The 15,115-nt window shown below is 39.8% G+C and overlaps 1 protein-coding gene across 2 annotated transcripts in view; it reads right to left on the bottom strand.

Moving 5' to 3' along the window:
* The window catches only part of LOC131257010 (homogentisate phytyltransferase 1, chloroplastic-like), an 85,634-nt gene extending 70,918 nt beyond the window's left edge, over positions 1-14,716 (bottom strand). For both annotated transcript variants that reach the window (XM_058258162.1, XM_058258163.1), the window contains exon 1: positions 14,608-14,716. In XM_058258162.1, the coding sequence (XP_058114145.1) occupies positions 14,608-14,683 (76 nt within the window). In that variant the 5' untranslated portion in view covers positions 14,684-14,716. The remainder of the gene's footprint in view (positions 1-14,607) is intronic.
* Between the last annotated feature and the right edge of the window lie 399 nt (positions 14,717-15,115).

Genomic DNA, 15,115 nt, shown 5'->3' with positions numbered 1-15,115 from the left:
TAAGGTCTCTTGCGGGAGCCTCCGGCAGGAGTGTACACTAAGTAAGTCCTTATCTAGTCCACTAACACGCTATGTACATGGTAAGTCCTTGTGTAGGCCAATGATGCGGGTAAGTATGTGGTAGGTCTTTAGGTAGGGCTGTAAAGGTTAGAGGTGATCCTGATTTAAAACCTCCGATAGTGAAATCCGGTACACTCATGGGTTGAGTGCGTCCACCGTAAGTCGAGTAAGGAAACTAAACCACCAAACATACTTGTGTTTGAGATTGTCTTTTAAGCACTTGTTTAATTATGCTTATGTGATTGATTAATGACTTATATGTATGCATGATTAGATGAATGTTAGGAGTTAATAGTTAACACATCCCACACACATATGTACACTATCATATATAGACTAGTTGCTTAGCATGTTACATCTTTTGTAGTCTAAGTGATTGGACTACTATTGGCTTGGAAGCGTTATTATTAAATTGCTTTAGTTTATATTGGCATATTAGTTTAAGTAATCAATTGTGTTAATTGGTAAACAAATTATTTAGTCTTAATCAGCCCCCCTCTCGGACATAGCCACCATTCTATAGCTCTGTCAAGCTTCCGTGTGTAGTTGTGGTATCCTACACCACATGCAATTTTACTCCTTAGTTTACTTTTTTAGTTTAGATATTTTACTCGTCCAACCATGATGCAACAAGTTAACAATCTTAGTTTAGATCTGCTTTTATCTAACGTCATCGCTGCAATACACCCTAAGAGTAGGTAAATTATCCACGATCACCATCATCGGATCCCGATCACCGAGTCCTTACTTGGCAGATCACTGATCACATTCTGCTAACTTCACACCACGACTATCTCATGACCTTCTAGTATTTTTCCACAGTCATTTTCCAACACAAGTAATCATAGGTATTTATTTTTTTCACTGCTTGGTTTATTTTTCTTTTCTGTTGATTATACTGTTCTACATTCAAACCAATAAAATACGACCAACCCTATTTAATCTTTTCCATCCATTATTAATTTATTGAGAAACTTGATACACTATCACCATTGAAAGAAAAGTCCTTATCTCAAGGCAAAATGATCCCATTTTGAAAGAGTAACACTTTTCTTTTTAAATCGCTTGATCATTGTAACAATTGGTGGTTGAACAGTTAGATTAACCTTCATAGGTCAAATCCTAATCTGGATAGTTCAACACTTGGGGTCACAAACGTGCAATTGATTCGAGTTGAGTACAACTCCGACACGCCCAACATTATTCCTAATCACACACAGTTAATCGAATTCGGGTCATTCATTACATGTGTGGCCACACGTCCAAATTGAACAACAACAATAACAACAACAACCTCAACCTTTTATCTCTGTCAACAATATCCACCATTGGAGGTCGTTTGGATGCTTGTAAGTTGTGTAAGTGGTAGGTGATTTATAGGTACGTTACTTAAGGCCTATTTGGGTAATATCCAATAAGTAACTTTAAACAATATCCACCATTAGAGGTTGTTAGGATGCTTATAAAATGTGCAACTAGTAAGTGATTTATAGGTAAGTTACATGAGGCTTGTTTGGGTTCTATTTAATAAGTTATTATCTTTTAACCTATCAAGTCAGTGAGTTACTTTTTTAATACAAGTTAATTTGGTGAGTGCCATCGTAGAAGTAACTTATGTGATGAAACTTACTTGTTCCCACAGGTTTTTTTTTTCTAATTTTCTTTTTGACTTTCTTACTTCTTTCTCCCTCTCATCTATGTGATGGATGGTCCATATCAAAGGAGGCCCAGCATGATGGACGGTATACAATAAAGGTGTGCTCCACAAGACGGACAATGAACATTGAAGGTGGGCCCCACATGATGGATGACCCACATTAAGGTGGGCCTCATAATAGATGACCCGCATCATAGGTGGGCCCATATAATTAGGGGTGCACATCAAACTGGTAGAACAGTGGAACCGGACCGGAACCGACCAAACGGTCAGGTTTGGTTCGGTTCTAGAGTGCACCGGTTCTGGTTTTGGTTCCAAAAATCAAAGAACCGATTACATCGGTTCGATTCTTGGTTTGGGAGTATGTAGAACCGAACTGAACCATGAACCAATCCATAGAACCGAACCATGGATCCGAACCGCGGAACCGAACCGTGGAAACGAACCTGGAACCGAACTTGGAACCGAATCAAAAACCCTTTAATTGTTTCCATATTTGACTCATGATTTATGGTTTATAATGCACCATTTGATTGTTTCCATAAATGTATTTTTGTATACCTTAAACAATATCTAAACCATTCATCAAATGGATCACAACATCAATGGACACGGGCTAAATTATAAAATAAAAAATGTAATTGGGCTGGATCATAAAAAGCCTAGAACCGTGGAACTGATCCGGAACCGAAACTCTTTTAACGGTCCGGTTCCGGTTCGGTTCTAGGGTGCTAACGGTTCGGTTCCGGTTCCGAATATCCTAGAACCGTTAGGAACGGTTCGATTCCCGTTTCACCCAAGAACCGGACCGAACCGACCCGTGTGTACCCCTACATATACTGGCAGATCCGCATCATGGGTTGGCCCCTAATGATGCATGGCCCACATCTAAGTCAGGCCCTGAATGATGGATGGCCCACATCGAAGGTGGGACCCACACAATGGATAGTCCACATCAAAGGTGGGAACCACATGATGGGCAGTGGATATTGAAGGTGGGCCCCACATGATGGATGTTAACATTGATGGTGGGCTCCACATGATGGATGATTCATATTAATGTGGGCCCCACATGAGGACAAGTCATATAAAAAGTAGGCCCTTAAAGATGAATGACCCACATTCGAGGTGGGCCTAACATAATGGATGGCCCACTTCAAAGTTAGGCCTTGCATGATGGACGATCCACATTAAAGGTGGGCCCTGCATGATGGACAATTAACATCCAATTTCGCACATGATGGATGACCCACATCTAAGGTGGCCTTGCATGATGCATAACTTGTGTGGAAGGTAGTCCTCGTAAGGTGGATGGTCCACATTGATGGTTGTCCCCACACGATGGAAGGTTCACATTGAAGACGGGGCCAAGGTGGGCCCAACATAATTAATTGTCCACATCAAGGCTAGCCCACATGATGGAGGGTGAACTGAACAAAATTAAGGAATAAGTAATTATGTGATATTGAATACTAAACATACTTTTTTACTTTTGGCTGGTAAGTATGTTGTTTACCAAATATCTTGAATAAGTAGAAACCAAGGAAAGTTACTTGAGGCATAAGTAGCTTATGTAAAGTAATTTTCAGTCCAAATGTGCCCTTGTTAGTGGTGTTTGGGCATCAATAGCGTAAGTGGCCACATGTACTCTAGTAGTTGAGTGTGGTCATTGACACAAAACTGGAAACAAGTGGCTGCTGATCACCGTGGCGTGCAAAAAAAGCAACTCAACTACTTTATGTAAGTGCCTATTAGATGAGTCTTTTGGGAGTCGACTTACTACTTACACAACTTCACTTACAAGTAAAGCTGGGCAATCCTGACCCGATCCGGTGGATCCAACCCGATCTGACTAGATCCGACCTGATCCGAACCGATCCGACGGCTTGGTTTGATGCGGATCGAGTAGGGCAGTCTAGATCTGAAAGCTTTTCGGGTCGAGTTCGGATCCATACCTATCCGGACTGGGTCTAGTATTTTTATTAATATATATTTAATTATTTACTATTTTACCCCTAAGATACATATATTACTTTTACCTAATTTTATTTTTTACCCTACCCTTTTTTCCCCCTTTCTACCCTCACCCGAATGAGCGTCGAACCCTAAATTCCCAAAATCCCTACCCGCTGGACGCTATCCGACCTCTCTACTCGAACACAGGCAGCCATCTGCCCATCTCGATCCCGATCCGGTCACTCCAAACTACACTCCGCAGCCCGGCACACTCATCAGGCCACTCCCGATCCCGATCCGACCACTCGAGTCTCTCCATTCAAGGTAGGACCCACTCGGCTACTCGATCAATGCATTGTATGATATATTTTTATGATTTTAGGAGCACGGTCCCATTGTGATGGACCGTTGTGCGGTCGTGGCTCGTCGGCCAGCCATGGGCCGCTCATCGCTACCGGTCCACCCTGGTTGGATCGTCTCTACTCGAATGCTGCCATGCTGTCCATTGGCTGAATCGTTTGCCCGAACGCAGGCAGTAACCCGATCCGACCTGTGTGGGCCACTGGCTGGATGGATTTTCTCTACCCGAACGCAAGCAGCAACCCACCCTGGCTAGGCGTGCCGTGCCCGTACAGTCCACTGGCTGACCAAGTCCAGTAGGTTGTCCCACCCATTATGATATTTATAAAACATTAAAAGGGAAAATTGAGTTAATCTCATTTTAACTAATTGGAATTATATTTTAGAAATTATGATTATCCAGCAGGTGGATGGGGCTGATTACTTTTATTAGTAAAATCTATATCATAGACTGTTTCCTATAGTTGGGCCCAACTGATGGGTGGATGGGGCTGATTACTTTTATTAACAAAATGCTAATTTGAGGATGGGGCTGATTACTATAGTTGAGCCCAACTGATGGGTAGATGGGGCAGATTACTTTTATTAACAAAATGCTAATTTGAGGATATTTCTATAATTTTTTTCCTATTATTGTTGCCTTGTTGGTTAGTTGTTAACTGTTAATTAGACAATTATAAAGGTTGTTATTTGTAAGTTAGAGAATTAGGGCCTGTTTGGCCAGTGGTATTAAGTTGTGTTAAATGGGATTGTCTTGCTAATCCCACTTTGAAATTGGGAAGGACATGTTTGGAAGGAGTAACTTGTAAATATCAATTAATCTCTTAATATGATTCATTTCTAGCTATAATAGATGAAAATATCAATCAATTTTGCTTTGTGAAAGTTATTTGTTAGTTAGAGAATTATTTGTTATTTGTGTGCATATGAATATGATTCAATTCTAGCTACAATGGTTTTCTTGAGAGCATCAATTGACCTATGCTTGTAGTGTAGGCACTACAGGACTCGTACATATGGATACATTGCTTTTTTTTCTTATCTTATTATTCTGCATTGTATACTTAGTTTAATGTGTACATTGCTTTCTTTGATTAGATTATTATTGTGATTTGTGAGTTGTGATTGTGATTTGTGAGTTAGATAATTAGTTACCCGTTTGAGGATTTCTATATGGCCATACATAGATATGGTGTATTTTTGGTAGCATAGAAATCACTCAAAATGTCCCATTTTGGACAGTTTAAGATTAAATGGATAGTATGCTTTCATATAATCTATTCAAATGTTCATACCTGATCCGCGGTCTATCTCCTCATTTCTCTCTGGATATGTTTATTTTGTTTCGTATCCAATGCCAAATATCTTTAATTGCTTTAGATATTTGGCATCGGAATGTAACGTAAGATCAACTTATCTGGAGAGGCATTGGGCGATGCTGCCGGATTTTCGGCGTGGACGTTTAAATAGGAATATGAAAGTATTACAATCTATCCAACCTTAGATATGTAACTAATTTAGGATTTAGTATAACTCTTTTAGCATTAGATTGCTAATGCTAATATGATTTAGTATATTTCAACTATCAAATGGAAAGTGAGGGTCTTTCCAATACCCCGGGTGGTTGGTCAATTACATCACCGATGATCCTTGAAGATGAAGGATTAGGTCTTGAACATGAAGAGGTGCCCATCAACGTCGTTGATGCTAGTACCACACAGTCACATGTTGCAAGAAAAGCGAAAAAGAGGTTGGCAGTGTGGGACGATTTTGAAGAAATAACCCTGAAGAACAGCTCCATGAAGATACAATGCAAGTGCTACAAGTCTCAGTACACTAAGCAATCAGATGGTTCAACCACAACGTTGAGGAAACATAATTCAAAGTGTTATAGAAAAGTGAGAAGTGCGGCAGGGCAACAAACACTTTCATTTTCACAATCTGCAGTGGGTCCTTCAGTGTCCATCTACAAGTATGACAAAGAGTTGGTGAATGAGTTGACGACCAACTTAATTGTTACAGATGAAAGACCATTTCAAATGGTAGAGAGTCCTGCTTTTGTTGAACTAGCCAAATACCTTAATCCTAGATACGAGAAGGTCTCCCATACAACAATAAAGAGGGTGTGTATGAAGATGTATGAAGGCGAGAAGGTCAAGTTGAAAGGATAGTTGGAAATGATTTTTCGAATTAGCCCGACATCAGATTTGTGGACGACATCCAATCAAAGAAAGGGGTATATGTCCCTAACTGCTCACTACGTTGATGCCGAATAGAGGCTTTGGAAGAGAATAATAAACTTTCGTTATCTTGCACCTCCTCACAGTGGTTTGATGATTGCAGACTACATACACAGATGTCTTGTGGAGTGGGGAATTGAGAAGAAGATCTCCACGATTACTCTAGACAATGTCTCTGCAAATGATAATGTGATAACAAATTCGCGCAACTAGTTTAGCGCCACCGGTGACCTGTATTTTGGTAGAAAATATTTCATGTTAGGTGTTGTGCCCACAGCCTAAACTTGATTGTACAAGATGACCTTAAAAAAATTGATCCCACGATCGAGAACATAAGAAAGAGTGTGAAGTATATACGGAGGTCTCCTTCACAATTACATGCATGGAATAAGATCGTGAAGTGGTTGAATTTGTCAACTCAGAGAACGATGAAGTTGGATGTCACGACACGTTGAAATTCAACTTTTGAAATGTTAGATTCAATGATAGATTTGAGACCTGCATTCTCTCATTATGCGGAGCATGATAGTGCGTATGTTTGGCTGCCTTCTGAAGATGATTGGTCAAGAGTTAAATCAGTTGGTAAGTTCTTTTCTGTTTTTTACAATAGCACGAAGAAATTTTTGGGCAGTAAGTATCCAACAGCAAATATATTTCTGCCTGAACTTTGAAAGGTAAAAGATGCCTTGCGCAAAAGCAGTAATGGACAAGACTTTCTACATTTAATGACCATGGGTATACAGGTAAAGTTTGATAAGTATTGGTCTGAGTGTAGTCTAGTAATAGGCGCTGCGGTCGTTCTTAATCCCCGATACAAGATGATTATGTTTGACTTCATATGTAGTAAGTTGCATGGTGCGATGGGTGCTGCTAAGGCTGAAAAGATTTCTGATGCGATCATTGAATTGTACAATTTGTATGTGTGCGCCGCAAAAGAACAATCTGCTCATGTGGGTTCTAGTTCTGCAGTTGATGCATCGCAAGAAGACACGATAGATGATTTCATGTCTTACTATGCACAGTGGAAAGAGACTCAAATACAGACGCCTAGATCAAAACTTGAAGATTATCTCAAGGAGGATCTTCTAGTTCTAAAATCTAAAGGTGATGATTTCGATATTTTGGAGTGGTGGAGGATGAGATTTGGTACTTTACAGTAGCCTGTGCTCTCGTTAATGGCACCCAACATATTAACTGTGGCTTCAGAATCTACTTTTAGTACGGGGAGTAGGGTCGTAAGCAAGTATAGAAGCTCACTTACACCTGAATCGGTTAAAGCGCTCATTTGTATTGAGGATTGGCTGCGTCCGATGTGGGGGAAAGAGAACTCTGTTGATGGGGAGTTTGATGAAGAGGAGAGTGATAAGATAGATGAGACGGTGCCTGCAGCTGCAATATGACTTTGTATTTCTGTTATATCATGTTATTTGTAATTTTGTTAAACCAGTTACATTGTAATATTATGGTTATGGCTTATGGGTGGATGAATATTTTACTTTTTTCATTAGTACTGTTCAATTAGATAATGTTGTTTAAATCTCTTATTATATTGTTGAATGTTGGGTAATTGCGTTCATTCATAACTTTAACTTTTTTTGTTGTCCTAAATTAACCAGATATACACTAGATATGTCGTCGGAAGATGATGCATCGATGGATATTTGAGATTATGGAGTCCAAGTCTACTCCCAAGATGGAAAGATAAAGTTGAAATGTAAGTTGTGTGGAAAACAGTTTGTCAACAAAACAAATCGGCTCAAATTACATTTAGCTTCTCGGGGAGGAGACGTTGCACGGTGTAGCAAAGCTCCTCAGGAAGTCAAAGATTTATTTAGAGTCATTCTTGATTCAAATCCGAAGACTTCCTACACCCCTCACCCTGCAACTACAACTAATACAACTAACTAAAAAATATATAGAAGTAGATTTATTATAAATGAAGAAAGGTTAAGCAGAGGAACTACAACTGTCTCTGGCTTTGGTTCCAGGCATTCTACAACCACAATTAGTAGAGAAGAAGAACAAGAGAGAATTTTAAGGGAACAAGAAGAACGGGATTATAAAGAGGCCGTCAAAGAAAGCTTGCAAATGACATCCAGATCAAGAACTGCAACTGCCTCTGGCTTTGGTTCTAGGCATTCCACAACCACAATTAGTAGAGAAGAAGAACAAGAGAGAATTTTAAGGGAACAAGAAGAACGGGATTATAAAGAGGCCGTCAAAGAAAGCTTGCAAATGACATCCAGATCAAGAAGTACCAGACAACATTCACTTTTGAGACAACGTGATGTTGAAGCAGGCACAAGTAAACCATCAAAGTTTCTTAAAAGTCTTGTAGCATTTTATGGGCAGTTAGGAATCCCGTACAAATCAGATAATAAAAAGCGTCTGAAAAAACTTCTTGCATCTGTGAATGAGGACGATGGGAAGGGATCCCCACCATCCGATTTAATAGAGGTGAACGACCATTTTTTTGACATATCCAGCTCGGAGTCGGACAAGAGTTTTCCTGCAGTTGAATCAGTAAAAAGAGAAGCGAATGATGAATCTGGCGACAAAGGTGGAGGTGGAGGTGGAGGAGGGAGTTACTATTATGGACAAGGTTCATTTAGTTACATATCACAAAGGCATTCATCAAATAAAGGATACTGAATGTATGAAATTTTTACCTAATCTATGACTCAGTAATCAGTATGTACATTTTAATTGTTAGGTTCATTTGTACTTTTGATTTTGGACATGGTTTATTTTCTTTTTACATTTTATCTCAGAATATGCATGTTAGATTTTCATGAAATTGTACAATCTGACCTACCTAATTGTTGGACCATTTCTTTCCATTTCAATGCACACCATTAGCAATGTTCTTTCCCATCATATGTATCAATTGGATGGATAAGATGGCTTAGGCAGGCTTTCTACTCTAGTCAGTCCACAGTAGGATCAATACAAGATATGGGATCATGGATTTGTTGTCTTGTAGTTTAATCAATGGGCAAAAAGCAACCGAATTCGATTTTCAAAGTGGGCATATTGGCATCGCTTATCACAAAGCACCACCATTTTGTTAGTATTTTTTACTTTTTAAAAAGAAAAAATTATTTTTTTTTTAATTTTTTAATTTTTTTAATAATCTAGACCGATCTAAACCATGCCCAATCCGATCCGACTCGGTTTTCCTGACCGAGTTGGACTTGGATCGGATCCGGCTATGCACATTTCGGATCGGTCCGAGTCAAGTGACCCGGACTTAGTCCCGGATCGGATCAAGTTCGGGTCAAGCCATTGAGATTTTGGATCAGATCAAGTTAGACCCAATCCGATCCGATTCTGACCGATTCCCAGCTGTACTTACAAGTACCTATATGAAGTAGTCGAGTTGCTTTTTGTGCACAGGACGTGAACGAATGGCCATGCTTTGGGTGGGTCAAATCTTGAAAGATCACGCAGACCACAATCCTGACCATTTCATTGGAGGAATGGTCACAAAAAATGTTAACAAAAATTCATTTGACCATAACATTTTTATGCTAAGAATCCTCTACTAGCAAGTATCGTCAAAGACATCAGTGCCGGAGAGATATAACAGATGGAAAAGTCGAAATCCAACATCCCATAAATGTTCTTAATTAAATCACATCATGGGCGTATGAATTTCGGCCTATTACACATAGATCTCATCGATGGGAAATATTCATCTTTGGTCATGATCTATTGATCTTGACTGACAAATCCTAGTGTGTGATTTGATCTGGAACCACTCAAGTATTTCAGATTACAGCTAAACGGTTCAGATTTCACTTCATTAGCTGACAGACGGGCCATGACGAACAGTGTATATGGTCATATTCTAATCTGTCAGGTACTGATTTATTTATTAAAAAAACACAATTTATAAGTTACTGATTTATTTTTATTTTTAAAAAAAAGTCATCGGAGTTTTTATTTTTATTTATTAATCTGTTGAGGTACTGATTATCATTCCACTATTCTCCGTCATGGGGGGAAACACCCTGTGGTGGCCAGGATTTTATATAAACATCACTGTGGGGCCCACCTGAGCTGACGGAAGGAAGTAGGTAGCTTTTTGACAAACGTACCAGAATGTAAACTTTCTTTTATTTAGGTAGTTTTTTGTAAATTTCCTCTTAATCGCAACCATAAGTTCCTAAGGCCCACACCACATGCAATAATAATCCCCTAATCCTGACCGTCCATGTGCTAGAAACTATTGTGGCTGAGCCCAGGATCAAAAACCACAATGAAAAGATGATACCATCAGTTGGTGGACTTGAATGTTTTACTAAATCTTCTTTCAACCGTTGAATTGATCACGACTGAAGTCTGATGGTCAGGATTACCCTTTCAGCATGTTTTTTTGAAATGTGATCCATCCACATACTACCTGTTGATGCAAAAATCTAATCGATACAAAAATTTAGTCATCCTCCTTGTACCACTTGGACATGCAAGATGAGATAAAGATGGAGACCTTGACCGCAGCAGGAACTTCCAAATTAAGACAAAAAAATTTAAGTCTACTACAATATAAGGTTTTTGGGATGTAAGATTGTGCATACCTTATATATATATATATATATATATATATATATATATATATATAGGTTTAGAACCAAAAGTTTTTAATGTAAGATTGTACATACCTTTTGCAGAAGGGGCACACATATATAGGTTCTTCAAAATAAGAATCCAATTGTCATCCCTAACACCGCCATCAAGTAACCTATATATATGTAGGGGTGTACACGAACCGAGCTAGCTCAGTTGACTCGCTTGACTTGACTCGAAAAAGCTCAACTCAACTCGGATCGAAGTTGAGTTCGAGCCGAGAGCCGAGACTCGACTCGACTCGGCTCAACTCGATGCGAGTATATATATATATATATATATATATATATATACACCCTTTTAAAACCCTAACTTAATTCCCATCCCATTCCGCAGCTGCTTGGCGCTCGTTCTCCCTTAAAAAAAAAAAAAACTTCTCTCCCTTTCAAAAAATCCTAACCCGCACGCCATTCCCTCTTCCCTCTCTCAAAAAATCCTAACCCGCAGTTCGTCTGGTGTCCCTGCCGCGCGGTGGCCCTTCCATTCCCAATCGTTCCTTCCCTTAAAAAAAAAAAAAATAATAAAAATAAAAATAAAAATCCCTCCCTCTTAAAAAACCCTAACCCGCAGCTCGTCCAGTATCCCTTTATTTCCAGAGTCATTGAGAGACAGAACCGAGAAAAGGGAGATCCTTATTTTAGCTATAGTGGACGGAAACATTCTCACAAGCACTAGAAAAACAGAGATGGTGAAACGGAAGCTTCTCCTACAAGTGAGGTTGGATGTTCTTTTCTTGTAGATTTCCATCATGTAAAACAGTGGGATTTTGAAGTTGCAGTTCAAGTGTTTGTGAAAATGCTTCAATGGTGAACTCGGCTCGATCTTGGCTCGAACTCGGCCCGAGCTGGCCTGAGCTACTGACCGAACCAAGCTAAGCTGACCAGTCAGGCTCAAAGACCGAGCCGAGCTGAGTTCGAGCTGAGGTCAGCCAGTGTTCGAGCCGAGTCGAGATAAGGCTAGCTCGACTCGATGTACACCCCTATATATATGTGCCCCTCCAATAGAGAAAGTCACGCGTAATCTTACGTCCAAAAACCTTATATTCTACTTAGACCTAACTTGTTATCTGACTTTAGCATTATAAGGTCCCGTAGCAGCCAGTGTCTCTGTCTTTGTCTCATCTTATAGATCTCAAGATTTATGCATCAAGCTGTATAAAGAGTACTATCAGAATTATGCATCAACAGTACTCAACTGATAATAAGTTCCGATCACCCTCCCAGGAAGAAGCGGCAGCAAATGCCATTTGCCCCTGGGCGGGTGATCCGGGCCACAAGCGAGCATTAATGGGCAAGAGCTTCTCTCGGCGAAGCCAACCGGTGGGCAACATGCGTACATTGAATGTAGACCATTGATCATCTTTTCCTCTAGCCGTTTTACCTTCTCCACACGTACGGAGCGAACGTAATGAGCAAACTGGGCTGGATTTTGGATACGGTTTTCTTTAATTTTTTATTTTTACCATGCGTACATTGAATGCAGACCATTGGAACCGTTTTTTTTATATATAAAAAATATGGAAAATATAAATAGCTATGAATGCATTCGGGCAACCACTCGGATATTAAAAAAAATAAAAAAATAAATCCCGATGGCACTTGTCATGTGCTCCTTAAACACAAAGGACAAAAAAAAAAAAAAAATGAAAAAGAAGAAAGGAACAAGAGTGCCCACCAGCCCGATCAGCCCGGAAGCGGATTGGCTGGTGTACCATACACCACCGACCTGGTTACTGTGTGTACGTATTATGCGAAGACGAGCGCGGACGCTCCTCGATGTCCGAGCTGTATGAACGGTTCAAAGGAGGTCAAAGTTACATGGCCCCCATAATGATGTATTTATTATATCCACACCGTTCATCCACTTTTCGAGGTCATTTTAGACCATGATCTCAAAAATTAGTCATATCCAACGTTCAAGTGGACCACACCACAAATACCAGTGGAACAATGACTCTCACCGTTAAAACATTCGTATGACCCAAAGTAACGTTTATTTTCCATCCAATCCGTTCATAAGGTCACAAAGACATTGATGAAGAGGAAAAACAAATATCATATTGAGTTCATAACCTCACAAGGACATTGATGAAGACAAAAAATAAATATCATATTGATCCAAAACGTTGGTGATCCCCAAAAGGGTTTCAATGGTAGACGTTCAACCCCCACTTCTTTTAACAGTGTGGCCCACTTAATCTTTGGATCTCTCTTATTTTTCGGCTAAAGCCTTAAAACGAACTCGCTAAATGGACGAACGGTTTGAATACAATACATACCTTATGATGGGACCCACAGAATTTGGTAAGTCAACACACTAGCCAAGGTGTGTGGTAGACCCGCGAATCCGCTTCCGATCATCCAGTCTAACGAAAACGGATTGCGTACTGAGTTACTCAGTACGCTCTTATCGTACTGAGTAAACTTTGTTGGGCCCACATTGAGTGCATGACATTTATCCACACCGTTCATCCGTTTTTACAGATCATTTTAGTCGTTGATCCCAAAATTGAAGTATAATCCAAATCTCAAGTGGACAATACCACAGGAAAGAGTGGAACTATTGATTTCCTCCGTTGATATCTTTCTAAGGCCCCCAGTGATGTTTATTTGTCATCCAAGATATTCATAAGATCACACAGACATGGATGAAGGGAAATCACAAATATCAGCTTGATCTAAAACTTTCGTGGTCCCTAAGAACTTTTCAACGGTAGAATTTCAATTCACACTGTTTCTGGTGATGTGTTCCATTTATGCCTTAGATATGTTTCATTTTTGGGATAACTCACTAAAATTATTTGGTAAAAAGGATGGACGGAGTGGATAAAATGTATGTATGACTGTGGGCCCAAAGAATTTACTCAGTACGCTAAGCGTACTGAGTTACTCGGTACGCAATCCGCTTCCAGCGGATGGGTTGGTGTACCTCCCACCGATCGCTCCTCCAGCTCGAGTTGTACAAAGGGTTCAAAGGATATCAAAGTTACATGGCCCCACAATGATGTACTTATTATATCTACACCGTTTATCTATTTTTAGAGATTATTTTAGAGTATTATCCAAAAAATAAATTATATCCAAAGATCATCTGGACCACACCATACATAGCAGCAGAGATAATCATTTTCACCGTTAAACAAATTGTAGGGCCCACCATAACATTTATTTTACATCCAATATATTCATAAGGTCACGAATACAAGTAAAAACTAATTTCATATTGATCCAAAACTTCCGTGACCCTAAAAAGGGTTTCAATGGTAGACGTTCAATCCCTCACTGGTTTTTGCAGTGTGGTCTACTTGATAGTTAGATCTGTCTTATTTTTCGTCTCAAGCCTTAAGACTATCTCGAAATATGGATGGACGGTTTGGATATAACACATACCTCATGATCAAACCTACAGAACTTGCTGACGTCAACACAGCAGCTATATAGCTGGTGTGGGGTAAACCAGCCAATCCGCTTCCTACTTTGTCTAGAAAGAGATTTACAGAATGATTTGGGAAGATCGAATACGCCGTGGAAGACCTAAGTTGGGTCTCTCTGCCCAATCGGGCCAGCCCCTCATCTGGGGAGGGGCTTGAAAACGATTAATCCCATATCATGAACAGCCTACACATGTCAGGTGGGCACTACTTTCGGTCCGGCACATCTTTGTAAGGACATATACACAGAAAGGCCAGTTGAAAAATATACATACCTTTGGAGTAACACGACTGTCTTTGAGTGGCAAAACCACGAAATGGCAGGAACCTTGAGAAAGCGACGGAATCCATGGATGTGGTTTGAGACGAGAAAATTAGAGCATAGCCGGATATGAATGCGATTGGAAATCGGAAAGATGGTATAGTTACGTAGTGAACGACAATACTCTTCTGATAGTTCACCACCATTTTAAAATGGTAAGTAATCGTCCTAACATGAACCTGGATTGTGAAAACCTTCCACGGGAACTTCTAGGTGGGGTCCACCATAATATTTGTGAGAAATTCTGTTCATCTGTTTTGCCATATATTGTAATAGGACATGGGCTCATAAAATAAGGCAGATTCAAAACTAAGTGTTCTGCACAAGTAGGATAATGCTTACATTTGAAACCTCCCAGAGTCCACCATGATGATTACATACCATCCATACATTCGGAAAGTTATTTCCATGTGGATGAATTGAAAAACAAAAATATTAGCCTGATCAAAAACATTTGTAAC

This window comes from Magnolia sinica, chromosome 9 (genome assembly GCF_029962835.1).
Source record: "Magnolia sinica isolate HGM2019 chromosome 9, MsV1, whole genome shotgun sequence".
Taxonomy (NCBI): Eukaryota; Viridiplantae; Streptophyta; class Magnoliopsida; order Magnoliales; family Magnoliaceae; genus Magnolia; species Magnolia sinica.
Note: the sequence above shows the minus strand (reverse complement) of the source record. Positions and strands in the feature narration are given on the sequence as shown.